This window comes from Patagioenas fasciata, chromosome 3 (genome assembly GCF_037038585.1).
Source record: "Patagioenas fasciata isolate bPatFas1 chromosome 3, bPatFas1.hap1, whole genome shotgun sequence".
In the NCBI taxonomy this organism is placed as follows: domain Eukaryota; kingdom Metazoa; phylum Chordata; class Aves; order Columbiformes; family Columbidae; genus Patagioenas; species Patagioenas fasciata.
This window is the reverse complement of record NC_092522.1, coordinates 126,081,830-126,100,968: the sequence shown is the minus strand read 5'-3', so window position 1 is coordinate 126,100,968 and position 19,139 is coordinate 126,081,830. Positions and strand designations below refer to the sequence as shown.

At 60.9% G+C, this 19,139-nt stretch overlaps 2 protein-coding genes across 13 annotated transcripts in view; one reads left to right on the top strand and one right to left on the bottom strand.

The window, feature by feature from the left end:
• Positions 1 to 75: 75 nt before the first annotated feature.
• LOC136099821 (low density lipoprotein receptor adapter protein 1-like) lies at positions 76 to 9,072 on the bottom strand. 11 transcript variants are annotated; one of them, XM_071807252.1, is made up of 9 exons: positions 8,934 to 9,072; positions 5,977 to 6,119; positions 5,050 to 5,162; positions 3,221 to 3,335; positions 2,771 to 2,843; positions 2,269 to 2,381; positions 1,307 to 1,353; positions 918 to 1,003; positions 76 to 794 (listed from the first exon to the last, which is right to left on the bottom strand). In XM_071807252.1, the coding sequence occupies exons 1-9, from the start codon at positions 9,016 to 9,018 to the stop codon at positions 637 to 639; spliced, it is 933 nt and encodes a 310-aa protein (XP_071663353.1). In that variant the 5' UTR covers positions 9,019 to 9,072; the 3' UTR covers positions 76 to 636. The 11 variants fall into 11 exon arrangements, 5 of the variants coding, with proteins under 5 accessions (XP_071663353.1, XP_071663354.1, XP_065690485.1 ...); XM_071807253.1 differs by having other exon boundaries at positions 918 to 1,000; XM_065834413.2 differs by having other exon boundaries at positions 918 to 958.
• Positions 9,073 to 9,146: 74 nt separating this feature from the next.
• IFT172 (intraflagellar transport 172) overlaps positions 9,147 to 19,139 on the top strand; it is a 46,988-nt gene continuing 36,995 nt past the window's right edge. Inside the window, exons 1-11 of one of the 2 annotated variants that reach the window (XM_065834979.2) lie at positions 9,147 to 9,274; positions 9,738 to 9,881; positions 9,994 to 10,106; positions 10,565 to 10,604; positions 13,266 to 13,331; positions 13,701 to 13,780; positions 15,217 to 15,304; positions 16,077 to 16,291; positions 16,387 to 16,510; positions 17,545 to 17,640; positions 18,036 to 18,197. In XM_065834979.2, coding sequence (XP_065691051.1) covers positions 9,236 to 9,274; positions 9,738 to 9,881; positions 9,994 to 10,106; positions 10,565 to 10,604; positions 13,266 to 13,331; positions 13,701 to 13,780; positions 15,217 to 15,304; positions 16,077 to 16,291; positions 16,387 to 16,510; positions 17,545 to 17,640; positions 18,036 to 18,197 — 1,167 coding nt within the window. In that variant the 5' untranslated portion in view covers positions 9,147 to 9,235. The remainder of the gene's footprint in view (positions 9,275 to 9,737; positions 9,882 to 9,993; positions 10,107 to 10,564; positions 10,605 to 13,265; positions 13,332 to 13,700; positions 13,781 to 15,216; positions 15,305 to 16,076; positions 16,292 to 16,386; positions 16,511 to 17,544; positions 17,641 to 18,035; positions 18,198 to 19,139) is intronic. The other variant, XM_065834978.2, reaches the window with a different exon arrangement.

The following is a 19,139-nucleotide window of genomic DNA, read 5'->3' as shown; positions in this document are numbered from 1 at the left end:
CCAGAGCCCAGCAGAGCCACAGCACCTTGCACACTTGTGCATGTCACCCCAGCACTCAAACCCAAACCATACCAGTAAAAAAACTTCATTTATTCTCCTATAAAGGCAGAGCTTTCTTTAAAAACCAGCCCATTTCACTCGTGAGAGGCTGTGAGGCTGAACTGCAGCGGCAAGGCCATCCTCGCTCCTCCTGTTGCTCGCTGACGGTCACACATGCCAAACGCCTCCTCCACCATCTCCAGGGGCTGCTCAGCCTCAGCTGCTCCCCAGCGGCCACCTCGAGGAGCAAGGGTGAGTAACGAGGGAGGCAGGTGCGGCACAGGCAGCCCGGGAAGCGCAGGCTGGTGCATCTGCACGCTCGGAGAGCTCGGGGCAGCTCCGCATGCGCTGGGACGGGCAGAGCGAGGAGGGCTGGTGCCCGGCCCGGGCTGGAGCAGGGAGCAGCCGTGGCTTGAAGCGGGTCATGCAGGCGGAGAGCAGGACAAGGAGCGCGTCGCAGCCTGTGCGCTGCATGGCGGTGGTGCCAGCAGAGCCCGTGCCCGCGGGGCAGCGCCGGCGCAGGGGCAGGCACGGTCTGGCCCGGGGCAGGCACAGGGTGAATCCTGAGTGGCTGGTCCGTCCTTGCAGAGATGTGGCTTAGCCCAGGGGAGTCCTGGGGCCAGCAGTCCTGGGGCCAGCTGCGGGGAGGCCACCAGCCCCTCCTGGCCCCTTCCAGCTGTCCAGGGGCTGCCCCAGGCGGTGGCACAGTAGCTGTGCTGTAGGAGAGCTCGCCCTGGGCACGAGAAGTGCTGACTCTGAAAAGCAAGAGGGAGGAAGACCTGGTCCATGAGATGTGCGGTGGGGAATGCAGCACAGCCGGGGGGGGAAGCAGAGCCATCAACCCCCGCCCTTCAGGGGCACTGAAGGAAGGAACTTACCTGCTGGGCTGTGGGCTCCCCTCCCCAGCTCCTCCATGCTGCTTTGGAAGAAAACAGAGCGCACGTTGTGCCCCAAGCAGGACCTGCTGAGTTGCAGCGCGCTCGTGACCGCGCAGCGCTGGCGCGGCAGTGCCGGGCGCTCTGAGGGCAGAAGGCACCGGCCCACTTGCTACCAAACCATTTCCCCAGGCCAGCCTGTCCCAACACTGCAAAGCCACGTCTCCTTCCCTTGAAGAGCGCCATATACAAGGGGCTGACACTTCACCAGATCTCCATGCTCCCACCATGCCTGTGGCCCCAGCAGCTCCCCTTGCGTAGGGTACAAAGAGGGAAGCAAGACAGGGTTCACCAGAGAGATCCCCGAGCACAAGCAGCAGCTCACCACCTACCCGGATAAGGTTTCACTGATGCTATCTTCCTCCTCCTCTTCCTCCTCCTGGCAAACAAAACAAACCTGTCTGACACCTCCCTGCCTGGGCAGGGCTCTGCCAGGAGCGAGCCCAGGCTGCCCAGCACCTGTTTGGGAGCAGCAGGGCAGCCCCTGGCCCCTTCACAGGACACAGTGACCCACCAGGCACGGCCCCAAGGGTGCCCACAGGCAGCAGGGGCAGAGGTGGCACCTGCAGGGCCGGGCTGCTGAAATCCCCGGGGCTCAGGCACACAGCCACGCACGGGGAGAGACCACGGCTGTCCCCACAGCCCCTCCAGCCAGGAGAGCACCCAACACAGGCTGCGAGTGGGGAACAAGGCGAGACAGGTCCTGCACACAGCGCACCTCTGCCCGGAGACGAGAGCAGGGTGAGCACCGCTTGTAGCTGGAGAGACGGGCAGAGAACCACCCGGAGCAGGCTGCCGGCAGCCACCACTGCCAGGCCGGGCCAGTGCTGGGACCGCAAGGCCATGGACTGGGCATCCAGGGGCTCCCGGGCAGGACACAGTGAGAGCGGCAGCACCGCGATGCTCCGCCTGGCTCTGGACATGCAGCAGGTATAGTGCAGAGGGACAGGCTGGTGAGATGATGACCAAAGGGTCCTCTCCTCTAGAGACGGTGTCTCATCCCCAGCCAGGGCAGCAAGGGTGCAGAGCAGGTCCCAGCGCCCCGTTTGACAGTGCCAGCAGAGCAGGGCTGAGGGCTGCAGCAGAGCTGGGCCCGACAGCTCCCGGAGCCAGGACCACGCCTGCCTTGTGAGAGAGCAGCGTCCCTCTCCACGCGAGGCTGCCATGTGCGAGGGAGGCTGCACTGGTGTCGGCATGGTCCTGCAAGGCCAGGAGGAAGGAGCTGGGTAAGGGTTACTATTCCTGCCCTAATGTGAGACAGCCCTGGGCACGGGCAGACTTGCACATACTGTACCCCAAACTGGTGCCTGAAGGCAGGGCTCCCCGGGGGGGCTGGCTCACTTGGTCTGCCGGGCTCACTGCTCTCCAAGACACATGAAGGGTGAAAGGGCTGTTCCTGCCTAGAGCCTGGGACAGGGCAAAAGCAGTGGTTAGTGCCTGCAGCCTGGAGCAGGCCCAGCGGGGGAGCACAGGCGGGACTGTGGGCACGGGACGGACGCCCCTGCTGCGCTGGGCAGGGTGCAGACGCGGGTGCGAGACCTCTGCTCAGGGCAGGTTCCGCAGGGCCCTGAGCTGTGCTACAGCTCAGCAATGCAGAAGAGCTCAGTGTGGGGAGCAGGGACACCCCCACCCCAGCCAGGGACAGGGTCCCCGTGTGGGGCAGTGCAGAGAACGGCAGCAGGGACAACGCTCCCCTGCGTGGTGTTTCACCAGCTCCTCCACACAGCCCCGCAGGCTCCCACACTGCAGACATTGACCTCAGCGCCAGGCAGAGGGATGGGAGAAATTCCTCCTACCTGCGTGCGCTGCTTCCCAGAGATCCAGTGCCATCTGGAAGGCCTGGGCCACAGTCAGAGTCACGGCCTGGGCCTGTGCATGAGAAAGAGAAGGAAAGTCTGCGTTCTGCTTCCATCTGGGCCCTGAAGCCAGGACAGCCCCACTGCCGCGGGATCTGAGAGCCAGGGCCCCCGGCTGCCTTTCTCTGCAGAGCACACCCGCGGAAGGCCAGAGCTTGGTGCCGTGTCTGTCTGTCCGTGGGGGGCAGCCATCCCCAAGAGGAGACCCCAGGGGAGCTGGGACAGAAGAACCTCCTGTTGCTCCCCACCTGCCTTGCAGCAGGTGAGCGCACATGTCCCCGGCTCCGTTTCCAGCTCAGGTGCACAGATTTCTCTGTGTGATGGCGGAGAATGAAGGCCCATGCACCCACCCTTACCTCATGGAGCCAAGAGCAGACGGGAAGTGCTTACGATCTTCTTCTTGGGCGAGAGGAAGGCATGGCACTCCAGCGCCCCGCTGTCCTGGCTCTGGGCAACGTAGGCGAAGACTTTGTTCTGCAGCTTGTCTGTGGTGCAGTAGGAGATCCTGCGGGCAGAGAGGAGCTGCTCAGGGCAGCCAGGAACCCAGGTCCCCTCCTGTGCTCCCAGCACACGCACAGCAGTGCTGGCAGCCTCAGGCTTCCACCTGCCCCAGAGGACCAGGCAGCCCGACCCCACCGCGAGGCCAGAGGCTGCCTGGCAGCGCAGGAGATCCCTGCTCCACGGGCATTCCCCGCTGCGCTGCCCAGCGTGCTCCTCGGTCCTGGGAGCACGTAGGAACTCAAGCGCTGAGACAAAAGGAGCACAGAGGAGTGGGTGACTGCTTCCAGGGACACGATCGCAGCCAGGCAGCGGGATGATCTGCCTTGGCACATCAGCTCTGGTGCTAAGACCCAAATTTTGCACCGAATACGTGTCCTGCCTCTGGTTCCCATCTAGCCAGTAGCCTGCAGCCACGCTCCCCTCACCCCCAGACACCCGCCCAGCCAAAGCAGCCCTGGCAGCAGTGAAAGAACCCGCAGCAGCTCTTGCAGCCTGTAGCCAGCCCGAGAACGCTGCAGTCCATGGCAGCCCCATGCCCTGGCAGCCAGAAGAGGGGTCCTGTGTCAGGGAGAGGCAGACATGCCGTGCTACCCTGTCTGGGGCTTCCTCACCATCAGCCTCGACACCCCGCTCGAGTGCCAGAACAGACAAGCAGGGCCGGGAACAGACAGACGGACCGACCCAGAACTCGAGGCCGCCCAGGACCCTGCTTGTGCTCAGCCCCAGCAGGGCTGTGGGGCACGGCAGGGAGGGGACACGGGCCTTGGGGTTCAGCCCAGCAGGGCTGTGGGACACGGCAGGGAGGGGACACGGGCCTCGGGGTTCAACCCAGCAGGGCTGTGGGGCACGGCAGGGAGGGGACACGGGCCTTGGGGTTCAGCCCAGCAGGGCTGTGGGACACGGCAGGGAGGGGACACGGGCCTCGGGGTTCAGCCCAGCAGGGCTGTGGGACACGGCAGGGAGGGGACACGGGCCTTGGGGTTCAGTCCAGCAGGGCTGTGGGACATGGCAGGGAGGGGACACGGGCCTCGGGGTTCAACCCAGCAGGGCTGTGGGACACGGCAGGGAGGGGACACGGGCCTCGGGGTTCAGCCCAGCAGGGCTGTGGGACACGGCAGGGAGGGGACACGGGCCTCGGGGTTCAGCCCAGCAGGGCTGTGGGACACGGCAGGGAGGGGACACGGGCCTTGGGGTTCAGCCCAGCAGGGCTGTGGGGCACGGCAGGGAGGGGACACGGGCCTCGGGGTTCAGCCCAGCAGGGCTGTGGGGCACGGCAGGGAGGGGACACGGGCCTCGGGGTTCAGCCCAGCAGGGCTGTGGGACACGGCAGGGAGGGGACACGGGCCTCGGGGTTCAGCCCAGCAGGGCTGTGGGGCACGGCAGGGAGGGGACACGGGCCTTGGGGTTCAGCCCAGCAGGGCTGTGGGACACGGCAGGGAGGGGACACGGGCCTCGGGGTTCAGCCCAGCAGGGCTGTGGGACACGGCAGGGAGGGGACACGGGCCTCGGGGTTCAGCCCAGCAGGGCTGTGGGGCACGGCAGGGAGGGGACACGGGCCTCGGGGTTCAGCCCAGCAGGGCTGTGGGGCACGGCAGGGAGGGGACACGGGCCTCGCAGAGCCCAAGGAAGATCTAAACTTGGAGGTACTGCTGACAAAAGGTCCGGCCCTCCCCGGCAGCCGCTGGGGAACAGCCCGGCCCTCCACACCCCGTGCCCACCTGTAGATGGAGATGTTCTCAACCATCTCCTTCGTGTCTGCATCCTGCAGCGAGATGCCCCTTGGAGACACCGTCAGAATCACCTTCTGGAACTTGCGAGCTCCCACCCGTGCCTGGCAGTGGGGAGACACCAGACACCTCTGCAGATCTGGCAAGGGTCTTCATCCCCCTCGCTGGGAGGCGTCCCCCCGACTCTGTATGGAAGGCCACCCACTTGGACCCTTGCTGCAAAGGCTCCTGGTGCAGGGATGGGAAAGCAGAGCCTGGAGCTCAGGCACGTCCTGCACAGAACACCCCTGGAATCCATTCACACTGCTGCCATGCACACGGGAAAGGACAGTCCCACCGCCCCGGCACTGCACCGTGCCCTCCGGGCTGCGGCAGGCACAGCTCTGCTCCTGCTGGCGGTGCGGAGCAGGCAGCGGCGGCCGCCTTCCCCGGCACACAGGCAGAGCCTCCTGCGGCCGCCTTCCCCGGCACACGGGCAGAGCCTCCTGCGGCCGCCTTCCCCGGCACACGGGCAGAGCCTCCTACGGCCGCCTTCCCTGGCACACGGGCAGAGCCTCCTGCGGCCGCCTTCCCCGGCACACGGGCAGAGCCTCCTGCGGCCGCCTTCCCCGGCACACAGGCAGAGCCTCCTGCGGCCGCCTTCCCCGGCACACAGGCAGAGCCCGGCACACAGGCAGAGCCTCCTACGGCCGCCTTCCCCGGCACACAGGCAGAGCCTCCTGCGGCCACCTTCCCCGGCACACGGGCAGAGCCTCCTGCGGCCGCCTTCCCCGGCACACAGGCAGAGCCCGGCACACCGCCCTCCTCTGGGGACAGCACGATGCCTCGGGGGTCAGGGCTGGGACCCAACACTTCCCGGAGCCCAGAGCTGGGCTCTGAACTGGCTCTTCTCCATATCGGCTCAGCGCCAGCTCTCACCGTGGCCACGATCCTGCGGATGGCAGCAGCAGCCATGTCTTCTCCTTTGGGTTTTTCTACCAGCGTCATGCCTAGATACTTGAGCGTGAAGCACATCCCCTCAAGCAGTGGCTCCTGCATGTCAGCCCAGCTCTCAGGAAGCTCTGCAAAGACAAAATGCCTTAGAAGCCACAGGCCGGCGGCCCCGCGGCTCGCCCGGCACAGCCCCTCTGCTCCGCTGCAGCTCCGCGGCTCCGGGCAGCGGTGCCGCTGCCTCGCTCAGCTGGCTGTGACGTTCTTGGAAGGGGAACAGCACAAGAGGACGGTTCACCCTCAGAGCTTTAGCCCTCCATCCCTGCAGGTCCAGGCTCTGTCAGCACCGACAGCGAGCCCCTGCAGATGTGCACAGGGCCTCGGATGCTGCAATGTTCACTGCTGGCTGCAGAAACCTTGCATTCCTGGGTCTCATCTGTTTCACTGCAAGCAGGATGTTCTCTGCACTGCATTCATCTCACCCCCTTAGCTGCTGGCACAGCTCAGGAGCAGCAGCATTTGCTGCCACACTCAGATCAAAATCCCCAAGCGTCTTTGTGCAACCAAGGCCAACCCTCTGTCGACCATCGCTCGCAGCAGGGGGCTGCCGGGGCAGCTCATCCAGCGCTCACCTCCGAGCTGAGGGGACTGGGAAGCAGCTGCACCACGAAGGTTCTGTGTTAAGGCAGAGCTCAGACTCGCGTTTCAAGCGCACAAACTAGCTTCCAGGAAAACACATTTGTGGATGAACTCCAACGCACAGAGGGAAGACAGCTCCCACGTGCCTTACTTTACAGGTCACAGAATTAAAGGGGCCCTGGCTTCTGTTTCCTGTGCCCTCTCTTTTCGAAACCCCTTGCTGCAGTCCAGAAATACAAACCAAACAACAGGCAGAGTGTCTGCTCACTCCAGAAAGGTTCCCCAGAGACAGTCCCCGGCCCTCCGGCGTCCTTCAGAAACCAGCCCGTTTCAGCGGGTGCTGCACCACGCTGCGGGTGTGCTGGTGGGAGACGCAGCCCCGGCCCTACACGTCCTGACACCCGTGCCCTTGGTGGGCGACACACAAAGCCCCACGGGGTGACCTCTGCTCCCCGAGACAAAGCCACTGGCTTCAGCAGAAAGTTCACTCTCATCCAAGAAAAGCCTCAGTTTTCAGACTAGCGTGCACACACAAAGGAACGACTCTCCTGTGCCACGCACTTCCTGGTGATAATTTTCACGGAGAGCTGAAGCAGGTGTTATCACACATTTACTTACCTCAAATCCCAAAGAGCACATGGATGGCGAGAGAGGGGACACGCGGAAGGGCTGACACAGGGAGGCACAGTCCCTCTCTTCCTGGGGACTCAGCCCACAGAGGAGCAGGAACACAGAGGTTACTCTGCTACAAAAACCAGGTTTGTGCACTTTGCTGGGAACGGCCTCGGTATCTACTGTTCACACTAAGCTCACACTTCTCAAGGTTATTTTTCACTTCTTTCCTGGGATTAGCTCCCTGAACATTACTGGCACACTTGCAGAAGGCTCTGACTTGCAATTGGAATAGCCCAAACCCACAGGGAAATCAGGAGACATTATTTGCGCGGCACACTCCGGCACAAACGGCAACTACCAGGGAACCCACCGGGTCCCATGCAGGCATCGGGGACCCCGACCCCAGGTGGAAGGGCACCGTGCCGGGGCTGCCAGCGCCTTCGGGCAGCCGTGACTGAGGAGGCCCAAGCGCAGCCCTCCTGCTGCACAGGGCTGGGTGTGTGGGGCCCGGCTGGGATGAGCTGTGCCGCCGACAGCACAGCAGCCCCTGCAGCGCACCAGCGCAGGCCTGACACGCTCACTGCACCCGTGTCCGCACCCACCGGGCACAGCGGCTCAGGGAGGCCAAGGGCTGCTCGGGCTGGGGAGGGTGCCCACAGCCGGGGCACAGCGTGCTCCGGCACTGCCCGCCACAGCCGGGGCACGGCCCGCTCCGGCACTGCCCACCACAGCCGGGGCACGGCCCGCTCCGGCACTGCCCGCCACAGCCGGGGCACGGCCCGCCCCGGCACTGCCCACCACAGCCGGGGCACGGCCCGCTCCGGCACTGCCCGCCACAGCCGGGGCACGGCCCGCCCCGGCACTGCCCGCCACAGCTGGGGCACGGCCCGCTCCGGCACTGCCCACCACAGCCGGGGCACGGCCCGCTCCGGCACTGCCCGCCACAGCCGGGGCACGGCCCGCCCCGGCACTGCCCACCACAGCCAGGGCACGGCCCGCTCCGGCACTGCCCACCACAGCCGGGGCACGGCCCGCTCCGGCGCTGCCCGCCACAGCCGGGGCACGGCGTGCTCCGGTGCTGCTCCGGTACTGCTGCCCGCCACAGCCGCCTGCAGCCCGTCAGCCTGCCCGTCTGAGTGGCCCCGATTCAGAAGTGGGGCAAGAGGCTGCAGGCAGGGGAGCGTGGAGGGACGAGGTGGCGAGGATGCAGCCCACAGCCTGTCCACAGGCACAGTCACTGCCCCACTGCCACTGCCCCACAGCCTGTCCACAGGCACAGTCACTGCCCCACTGCCACTGCCCCACAGACTGTCCATGGGCACCGCGACTGCCCCACTGCCACTGCCCCACAGCCTGTCCACAGGCACAGCCACTGCCTCACAGCCCCACTGCCCCTGCAGCCCACAGCCTGTCCACGGGCACCACCACAGCCTGCCCACCAACCCACCGATCCCCCGCCACTGCCCCACCGATCCACTGCCCCACCGATCCACTGCCCACAGCCTGCCCACAGCCCCACCGATTCACCGCCACAGCCTGCCCGCAGCTGCCCCGCCGCCCCAGGCCAGGCCGCAGCCGTGCCCCACACCGCTCCGCACCCTGTCCGGCCGGACGGAGCCGCGGGCTCCGCGCCGCAGGTGAGCCCGGCCCGGCCCGGCCCGGCCCGGCCCCCGCCCGCTCCCCGCACTCACTGCGCCGCCGGCGGAGCCCCAGGCCGTGCCGGGCGAGGCGCGGGCTCCGCAGCACGGCGCGCCCCGCCGCCCGCAGCGCTTCCATGGCGGAGCCGCAGCCGAGCCCGGGCGCTGCCGGTACCGGGGCCGCGGGGGACCGGCCGCCAATGCGCTCGGCGCGCTGACGTCAGCAGCGGCCGAGGCGCTGGGGTTGCCAAGGCAACGGGGGGCGGAGCCAGGGGGGCCCGGCGGCGGCGGGAGCGCCATCCGGTCCCGGTGTCTGTCCCGCTGTCGGTCCCGGTGTCTGTCCCGGTCCCGGCGCGATGCAGCTGCGGCACGTGCGGACGCTGCTGGCCCCGCAGGTCGGGCCGGGGGCGGCGGGGGGGGCGGGCCGGGCTGGGACCGGTGCTGAGCTGTGTGTCCCCAGGACGGGCCGGGGGCGGTCGGGCCATGCTGAGCCGTGTGTGTCCCCAGGACGGGCCGGGGGGCGGTCGGGCCATGCTGAGCCGTGTGTGTCCCCAGGACGGGCCGGGGGGCGGTCGGGCCATGCTGAGCTGCGTGTGTCCCCAGGACGGGCCGGGGGGCGGTCGGGCCATGCTGAGCCGTGTGTGTCCCGCGGTCGGGCCGTGTGAGCCGTGTGTGTCCCCAGGACGGGCCGGGGGGCGGTCGGGCCATGCTGAGCTGCGTGTGTCCCCAAGACGGGCCGGGGGGCGGTCGGGCCATGCTGAGCCGTGTGAGTCCCGCGGTCGGGCCGTGCTGAGCTGCGTGTGTCCCCAGGACGGGCCGGGGGGCGGTCGGGCCATGCTGAGCCGTGTGTGTCCCCAGGACGGGCCGGCGCGGGTGACCTGCATGGCCTGGTCCGCCAGCAGCGCCCGGTTCGCCGTGTGCACCGCGGAGCGGGTGGTGCTGCTGTACGACGAGCAGGGCGAGCGGCGGGACAAGTTCTCCACCAAGCCCGCGGACGCCAGGGTGAGGGCCCGGGGCCGGAGCCCGCGCAGCGGGCAGGGCCGGGGCGGGCACGGGAGCGGCGCCGGGCCGGGCCGGGCCGGGCTCCCCGCGCTCAGCCGCCGTCCTCCCGCAGTACGGCAGGAAGAGCTACGCGGTCAGAGGCATGGCCTTCTCCCCGGACTCCACCAAGATCGCCATCGGCCAGACCGACAACATCGTCTACGTGTACCGGATCGGGGAGGAGTGGTGAGCCCGGGGTCGGGACTCGGTGCTGCCCGTGTGCTCGGCGCTGGGCTGCGCTGGGCAATCGCCCGGTTTCCGTGGGAGGGGTAACGGGGTTTGCCCCAGCAGGGCCCGTGCGAGCCCGACCCCGCTGCGCCCCCGGTGCTGCCGCCCCCTCCATAGCTGTGGAACCGCGGCGCGCACCGGCCCCGCCGGCCCCTCCGGCCCCTCCGGCCTCATTCGCTGCCCCGTGCTGTGCTGAAGCTGCGCAGAAAGGCAGCTCATCAGAATCCCGGAGACTCGGGAGCTGCCTTTTAAAAAGTGTTCAGGCTGAACTTGGCTTGTGATACACAACCACTGTACAAAGCTTAGATGGCCTGTGTTTGGCGATACTGAACCAGACAAGACGAACAGCGGGGTAACCAAAATGGACAGTGTTACTAGTTTTGCTGATAGTTGTTTTTGTCTGCCTTTTTCTGCAGGGGTGACAAGAAGGTGATATGCAACAAGTTCATCCAAACGGTGAGACCCAGACTCCTGTTTAACTCCGTTTTCTCCAGCATACATAGGATAAGGACAATTAGAGTCTATCTGCTCGTGCTGTCAGGTGTACTTGGGCAGACTGTCAGTGGTACTTGATCTCCAAAAGGTACAAGTGGATTCTAAGATAATCTCTAGATTTTGAGGCATGGACTACTTGCCAAGCTTCAGAGTCCTCATTATGCCTGGGTACAACACAGTAATTCATTATCGAATGATCAGTGCAGTCGATTACAAAACTTTGGGGACTACTTTAGACATCAGAGGACAGAATGTTTTAAGGGAGTTGAAAGGGAAACGTAGAAGAGACTCTGAGCCAAACAACTCTAAGCCTCAAGATTCCTTATTAATCAAATATAAAGTGTGCAGAGTTCAGTCAAACTGCGCAGTTCCACATGTTCGAAGCCTTGGGTTTGTCCTTTCAGTCGGGTTATCTCCCTGTTCTCCTGTTCTGCACTAGCTCTGCCTGGACCGTCAGAGCCGTCTGCTCAGGGGGTCTCTGGCAAGGACTGGCCTGAGGTTGGTGCAAGTATCTGGAAAAGGAAAAGGTGTTGTAAGTTCCTTGCATAGAAAACCACCCGTATGAGAGAACGCAGTGCACTGGCTGCTTCTTTCACCTTCAGGAGCAAATGTCCAGCAGCCAGCCTGGGCTTTCCAGCCAGGTGCTGTCACACCATGGCCCCACTTTCTCTGTCACCAGAGGAGTGCTCTGCTGGGTAGGCCCCTGAAGTAGCCAGGACCAGCTTGGAGGAATCATCCTGCTGGGCCAAAGCTGCAGAAGACACAGGGGAGCTGATCCCAGTGCAGCTGCTGGGGTTTCTGAGCCAGGCTGTCCCTGCTGCCCCGTGGGTGGAGAGCAGCCCCAGCCTCAGCAGGAGCCTGCAGCTCAGCTCGGGTCGTGCCCACCGCTGCGGCCGCTCCTGGGCTGGCTCGGGAGGCCCCTCTGCCCTCTGGACACTCGCTCGGGGCCGCAGGGGGGGAGCCCACGTAGTTCTGCTGTGAGGAAGCTGTTGATCAGCCCTGTTCCTGGGTGGCTGAGCTGCCGTGCTGAGCGGTCCTGACGCTGGGGCGTTGTGAGGAGCAGAGGGACGCGGTGTCCCCCTGTCCCTCTCCTGAACATCGTGTTTGCCCAGGTGCGGGTGCTGTGGCCTCAGGGGATGGTTCCGCTGTTCCCTGCAGCGCGGGCAGGGCTGGGCCCGCCGCTGTGCCCGTGCTCCTCGCGGGCCCAGACGCTGTGCACGGCGCCTGCAGCGCTTTGTGTTTCAGTGCGGTCCTTCATTTCTCCTTTCTCTATTCTGTCATTTTCTCCATGCTTTCTCTACCATTTCTGTCATGATACGTCCTTTATTTTTTCTAATGCTGTATGTGTGGTTTCTTACCACTGTGTTCAGTTTTCTCCTGTAGTTAAGTATTGATATTTACCATTTTTTGGTGTGTTCAGTCAATGTAAGAGATCATTTACTGAGCTCTTTCCCTGTCGTGCCACTTGTAAAGCCTGCTGGGCACTCTTGCACATCCTGTGCTCTGCTGGCCAGCGAGGTCCTGCAGTGGTCAGGATACGTGCGGGTTCGCTGTCTGATGCTCACGCTCCCACGCTGTGGTGCTGGTTCCTAAGCTGCCACCGTGGTTGTGTCAAACTGAAAAGAAGGGTCTGGCCGATAATGAGGAAAATACATGCAAGTCTGGGAAACAGGTGTAACAAAAATCAGGTCTTGGTTGTTGGTCAGATGTAAATTATGAGCAGCTTAAGTATCCAGGGACATTTTGGTATCTGATTTCAGCTGCGTTTGCTGATGGGAGTGGTAAGAATGGGGGATAGAAGGTGAGATGAAGAAATGAGGGTTGTATGTGTGTTTAAAGCAGGTCCAGATGCTTAAAATGGAAGAGAGGAGCTGGTGATGGTGCTGGTGGCACAGTGCCAAACACCAGCCTTCCTAGTGACCGGAGGTCTTCAGTTTGCATGGGAAACACTTGCATTGACTCTCTTGGGCCTCTCTTACAGGTGGGTTTGGTGGTCAGCTTTATTCATCCTGACCCCCACCTCACATTTGAGAATACCTTTGGTTAGTATTTAATGAACCTGTTTCTCCCTGACCTACTCGGTAGCATGTGATAACCTTCTTGTAAATGAAAAAATAGAGACTATTTCTGATCATCAAATGAAGGTACAATGTACAAATATTCTCGTATCTATTACAGAAGCCGGTGGAATCAAATTCTTTGTGCGTTTTGTACTTGTTGCAAAAAATCTTTTAAGCTAGCCGTGATTTTGTGCATTCAGCAGTAGCACGTGGAAAACCACAGATCCAATCAATGAGTAACCCTCCCAGAAGAGGTTACACCTGCAACACGTTGGGTGTAACCGATGCCCTGCTTTAGCCCTTCTGAGCCCAGCTCTGAGCCCAGCATGACCCCAGCTCACTACTACCTAGTTTAGGATTCAGCTTGGAGGGCCTCAGTCCTACTTTAAGGTCTGTCCAAATGCCTCCTCTTCCTCTCCCTCTCCCTGTCCCTCTCCTTCTCCCTCTCCTCTCCTCTCCTCTTGGTCTGGGTGGTCTCGCTGTTCCTGGGCTGTCGTCGCAGTGGGTCAGGAGGGTAAGTGGGCTGGAGCTCTTATCTCTCCTTTTACCCCTCCTTTGGCAGAGTGCCGTGACCTGCTTGTCGTGGCCAGCGGAGAATATCATCGTCTTTGGGCTCGCCGAGGGAAAGGTAGAGAAACCTGTTATTTGCCTGATGTTCTTTTCCATGTGGGGGCTACCGAGGCCCACAAGCACTGGGCTGTGGGGTGGGAGCTGTCGGGTTGTGGCACTGGGCATGGAACAGCAACCAAGGGCTCACACCTCTGACTTCTATCTTCCGGCTCCTGGTTAGTCCCTGGAGGCTCTACCGGATCATTTGATCCTTTTGTGGAGCCTTTCCAGAAACGTGGAAGTGCGACTCCAGCTGCCCACATCTGTGCAGCGGCCGGCAGAGCGATGGGCTTCCCGTGGTGTCTGACACCGGGGGCCCCGGGACGTTACCCCGGGGGAGCGCTCGTTCTGCAGACGGAACCAACGTTGATCACATTCTCTGGTCCAGGTTCGTTTAGCCAACACAAAGAACAACAAGTCTTCCACCATCTATGGGACAGACTCCTACGTGGTGTCGCTGACTTCCAAGTGAGTACAGCATTGCTTGGGCTCGGCGTCCTGCGCGCTGCTGGCCCTGGCGTAGCCGGGGTGCCGGGGGTGCCGGGGTGTCTGCTGGCAGTTCCCTGCTGAGATAAAGTACTGTGCTTTCCAAAGGAGTCCCTTCCTGAAATGTGACGCTGCCCACTGCCCAGTGCAGTGCCGCACCGCGCTGCCCATGCAGTCTGGTTGTCCCTCAGGGACGTTTCAGGATGCAGGTTCCCTGACATTACTTACCTACATTGATTTATTGGAACCCATGACTTCAGAGAGTATCAATGTGTCAGCTTCATCTGGCTAATCACTAACATTGGTCAAGTTTAAGGGCTCAAAAAAGTAAAAATATTCCACCAGATAAAGTTGTGGGAAGACTATAATTAGAAAAATAGCCATAAAGTGCAATTTTCAATTATTGTAATTAAGATTTCATTTGAACTGCTTTAGTATTCTTTACCAAAAAACCGTAACATATGTTACAGTCCTAGCAGTGGGACTTTCACTAGATGGTGTCATTCTGAGTTTTGAGCGCTAAACAAATGTAGGAAACCTGCAGCCGGTCCAGGACCCTGCCCTCCCGTGGCTGAGCAGCGCCCCGGAGTCCGCCCGCCCGCCTTCGCCTCCGTTCCGGGGGCTTCTGTTTCCTCTCTGCTCAGCCTGTTCCCAGCCCCCTTCCCCACTCGCCCTCCTCTCCCCTCCCCTCCCGTCCTCCCTTCCCCACTCGCCCTCTTCTTTAATTTCTAAGCACGGCTCGCACTGTTATTGCTCTGGCGTCGGTGACAAATCCAGCGCTGTGGTGGCCAGAAGGCAGTTGTGTGATTCCTGGATTGTTAAGGTGTTAACAGAATTTGCACCCTGCACTTGAATCAGCATTAAAAGGTGTTCTTTCTGGGTGCATTACTTCAGGCCTGTTTCTTCTTCCCTGCTCTCTCCTGCTTGCTGTGTCAAGAAATACACAAGACATTAATGCTACAAATAACAGACTCAGGCCTGGAGTGTTTGTCCAGATTTTATTTCTCTAAATTCTGTTGCTTTTGGGGATTTGTGGTGTCACAACTTCCAGCCTCGCTTCTAGAGCAGTTGCTTGATAGACCTTGCTGTAAGAAATTGTGAGTATAGTCATTATTCCGCCTAAGGGTACTTAGTCTCTCTGTGTCTTAGTGATGTAAAAAGTTGGTTATTGTGATTTCACGTGCTGAAGATACTTAACTGGCCACTGGCCACTCTCCGTTCTTGTGTCTGCTTTGCTTTTACAGACACCAAGACAGGTATTAGACCTTGTGTTCATCACCCAGCTTGTCTTTGGCGAAGGTTCCTTTGATGGGGAACATCAACATAACCCCGGGACTGGCTCCTCGGGGCAGGGGTGTGAAGATACAGGTGCAAGTGTCTCTGCAATATGGCATCGTCCTGTCTGTGTTTCGTTGCAGTGTGTCGGGGAAGGGGATCCTGTCTGGCCATGCGGATGGAAGCATAGTGCGCTTCTTCTTTGATGATGAGGGCTCAGGTGAATCACAGGTACCCACGATCCTTCTTCAGTGACCAAATTCCTGCTTGCACAGCCTGCTCCCCAGCTCGGGAGCTCTGGAAAGGGTGCAGGTCTGGAGAGGAGCTGCAGTCCGTGCTTGCTGGCATAGCTTTTGTGGAGCATCGGTGAAGACAGAACGGTGACTGGGTGCTTTGAAATACACCCAGGGCAGTGGTGGGAGGGGAGATTACATTTTTATGTATGAGACATAGGGCTTTTCAGGTGTCTGGAGAGATCTGATGTTAGTGTGCCGGATGCTTGGACAGGTGGGGCTCCAGGGAACAGCTGCTGTTGTCTCCTCACTGAGCGATGTGTGGGTGTCCAGCTGACCGCAGGTGCCAGGTTCACGCTCTGTGCACAGGGTACTCAGCGTTTCGTCTGGGCCTCCCCCCCGTGCCCAGGGGCGGCAGTGTCCGTTCAGGCTGTGTCACTCGGACCTTGTCCCTCCAGCTGGAGCAGTCTGAGCACGTCTGCTCTCTGCCAGGACACGCTGGGGACCCGTGTGCTCTGCTGGGTGCATCCCCGTCCAGTTAACGGTGCTCATCTTCTTACCGGCAGCAGGAACCTTCTCTCCCGGTTAAATGGACGGAGCAGTTGATACATCTCTCTGTCCTGGTTTCTGTCCGCCTTCCTGCAGACCGAGGCAGGCAGACACAGCACCCATGGACTGGGCTTCACAGATGGCCTCATACTGGCCCCGTTGGGGCAGCTGGGGGCTGGAGCCCTTCCTGTTCTCAGGGTGTTCTGTCTTGTCCGTTGTAGGGTAAGTTGGTGACGCATCCCTGTCCTCCCTACGCCCTTGCCTGGGCTTCCAACAGCATCGTGGCTGCGGGCTGCGATAAGAAGATCGTAGCGTATGGGAAGGAGGGCAACGTGATTCAAACCTTTGACTACAGCCGCGACTCGTCGGAGAAGGAATTCACCACAGCAGCTGCCAGTCCTGGCGGCCAGTCCGTCGTCATCGGCAGCTACGATAGGTACGGTGCGCGCAGCTCAGGTCTCCCCTTTCTAGCGCTTTCTTCTTCAGCCGTGCACGGTTTTTGTGCCTCTGTTCTCTCCTCCCCTCTCGCAGGTTGCGGGTGTTGAACTGGAGCCCCCGCCGCGGTGCCTGGGAGGAGGGCAAGCCCAAGGAAATCGCCCACCTCTACACCATCACGGCTTTGGCGTGGAAGAGGGACGGGTCGCGGATCTGTGCGGTTGGTATCAGCAGCCCCGGGGCCGCGGGTCACACACAGGGGCGGTCCCAGCGCTCTGAGACTCCGCGTGTGCGGCAGGGACAGCGCGTGAGGGCGGCGGCGCCGGTGCCGGGCCCGCGGTGCTGGGCTGGCGCCTGGTGCCGGGCGCTGCTGCGGCGGGCGGCCCGGGGTCGGGGCGGTTCTGGGACGGCTCGTTGGAGCAGCCGCCCTCCCTTTCCGCGGAGGCTCAACGAGGGCAGCGTGGCTTCTCCAGGCAGCCTCGGGAGTGACCTTTCGTCTGAGCCCCCGTGAGCAGCGTGGGAACCGATGTGCTGCTTGTGCTGTGTCTGTGATGCGCTGTGTTTTCAGTTCGGAATTGTCTTCTACTTCCAGCCCATGGACCTTGATCTGCCTTTCTCCATTATGTTAAATAATTCTTTAAAGCTCTCTAATCTTTCTGCGCATCTTTCTGTATTAAGTTGAATAACTCTTTAAAGCACTTAAATTATTTAGGAAGTTTTCTATTTACAATTTGTCTTTAATAGTTTTTGCATCTTTCTGTGTTCAACAATCAAGAATCCTTGAAATATTTCCAGACAGAGAGTTAATTTAACACATGAGCAAACACTTGCAGAGAAGGGGAAGGGGCGATGGGATAGGGGATCAGTGAAGGGAACGGGGTTGTTATAGAGAAAGATACGAAGGTGGAGGAATTCTGCTGGAAGGGAAGGGGAGATCGGTGTGCCGGGAGAGGGAGGAGTGGGAAACAGAGAAGGATAGTGGGGAAGATGAGGATAAAGGTGATTTTTAGCCCTTCCTCTGCCGTGTACATGCCAGAATTTGGTAAGCTCTGTTTCCATGAGGGTGTCTCAGTCTTTCTGTCCTCGCAGGAAAGCCAAGTGGGGCTGGTCCTCGTGGTTCTGGGGCTGGAGCCCCGTTCCCCGGAGCAGGAGCAGCGGATCTCCGCCTCCCCTCGGGCCCTGCTGACGGGGTCGGCCGTGGGACGTCTCCCCGTGGCAGGGTTGTGACCGTGTGCCGTGTGTGTGTCTCCCCAGGGCACTCTGTGCGGAGGAGTTGAGCAGTTCGACTGCTGCCTTCGCAGAAGCGTTTACAAAAATAAATTTGAGATGACGTATGTGGGACCAAGCCAGGTAAGAGATGTCTGGTGAGGCGATGACTCTTGGCGAAAATCGGGCGCTTGCTAAAACTGCTCGGGTTTGGAGTTCTGCACCTACGGTTTGTTCACAGCAACTTGTGGGGACAGGCACAGGGGTGTCCCAGGACAGGGCCAGGCCGGGTGGGAAGTGACCAGGAGCAAAGACAACGGAGTTGATTTCCTGGCTCGTGGATCTGTGAGAGTCCCACACGCAGCTGCAGCTGCCATCCCATACAGAAGGGATGTAAGGTTCCTTTAAAAAGCAGAGTGAAATGATGTGAGGGGACATGTAAATACCCGAGTATCATCTGTTGCATAATCTTCCATGGGGTGAGAAGTCTGTGTTCTTCCCCTGTGCGTGGCCTCATGTGGCTTTTCCCGCTTCCCCAGGTCATTGTGAAGAACCTCTCCACGGGAGCTCGAGTTGTGCTGAAATCCCAGTACGGGTATGAGATCGATGAGGTGAAGATCTTGGGGAAAGACCGCTATCTGGTGGCCCACACCTCGGACACGTTGCTGCTGGGTGACATCGGCTCCAGCAGGCTCAGTGAGGTACTGGGAGACCTGTGCCGTGGCTCGAGTGTCAGTGCTTAACTTTGTACCTCAAAGGACATGTTTGTGTGTTTTCTGTATCAAAACGATACAGGTGTTTTCAAAAAGTAGAATAATTCAGGTTGGAAGGGACCTTTGGAGGTCTCTTATCGAACTTCCTACCCGAAGGAAGGTCAATATCAAATTCAGGTGTTGCTGCTCAGACCCCACAGTTCCTCCAGTCCCTGTTCCAGTGCTTTCCTGTCTTCACGGGGAAAGCTTTTTCCGAAGTCTTGTTGGAGTCGCTGTTGGAATTTATGGCTGTTTCTCACTCATTCACCGTTGCCAGTGAAATCCTGGTGTCACCATGTTAGAGGTTTGCTGAGCCTCCCCTGCTCCAGGAGCTGCGCCTCCCCAGCCTCTCTGCGCAGTGCAGGCGCTCCAGCCCCAGCTCGATGCTGAGCTCGCTCCAGCTTGTCAGCGTCTTCCTTGCACGGGGGGCCCAAAACTGCGTACTGTACATATGTACATTCCAGATGTGAACGTATGCATCTTAGCATGTAACAAACAACCCCGAGCATTTGTGGCTGCACTACCACAGGTTATGCTGGTATAATTTCTGATACCAAACTGCCCATCCCTGAACCTCACAGTGCACTGAGCACTCAGCTCATGTGCCAAGGCTGCGGAGCGCGGGCAGCAGGTTGGTGTCTGATCGAAGTATCGAACAGGCTTCAGGACGTAGTTGCTTTGTTCACGCAAGTGTCATATGCTTTAACCAGGCTAACGGTGCAGTAATCTGTCCAGCTGGGAGCGGGAGCTGCTGGCTACAGATGTGAACTGGAGGGTACTGATGCTTGGTAACCCCACTGAAGATCTGGCCAGACTGAGTCTCCCAGGTTCTCTCCATCATACCGCACAGAGAGTTTTTCTTTCTCTTGTGCAACTATACTCACTTGTAAA

Coding starts and splice junctions, on each gene's coding strand:
- LOC136099821 (XM_071807252.1), bottom strand. CDS start 9,018: ATGGAAGCGCTGCGGGCGGCGGGGCGCGCCGTGCTGCGGAGCCCGCGC. Junction 2,382..2,770: donor CTGGGAAGCAGCGCACGCAG/GTAGGAGGAATT, acceptor GCCCTGTCCCAG/GCTCTAGGCAGGAACAGCCC. Junction 795..917: donor GGGAGCCCACAGCCCAGCAG/GTAAGTTCCTTC, acceptor CTTGCTTTTCAG/AGTCAGCACTTCTCGTGCCC.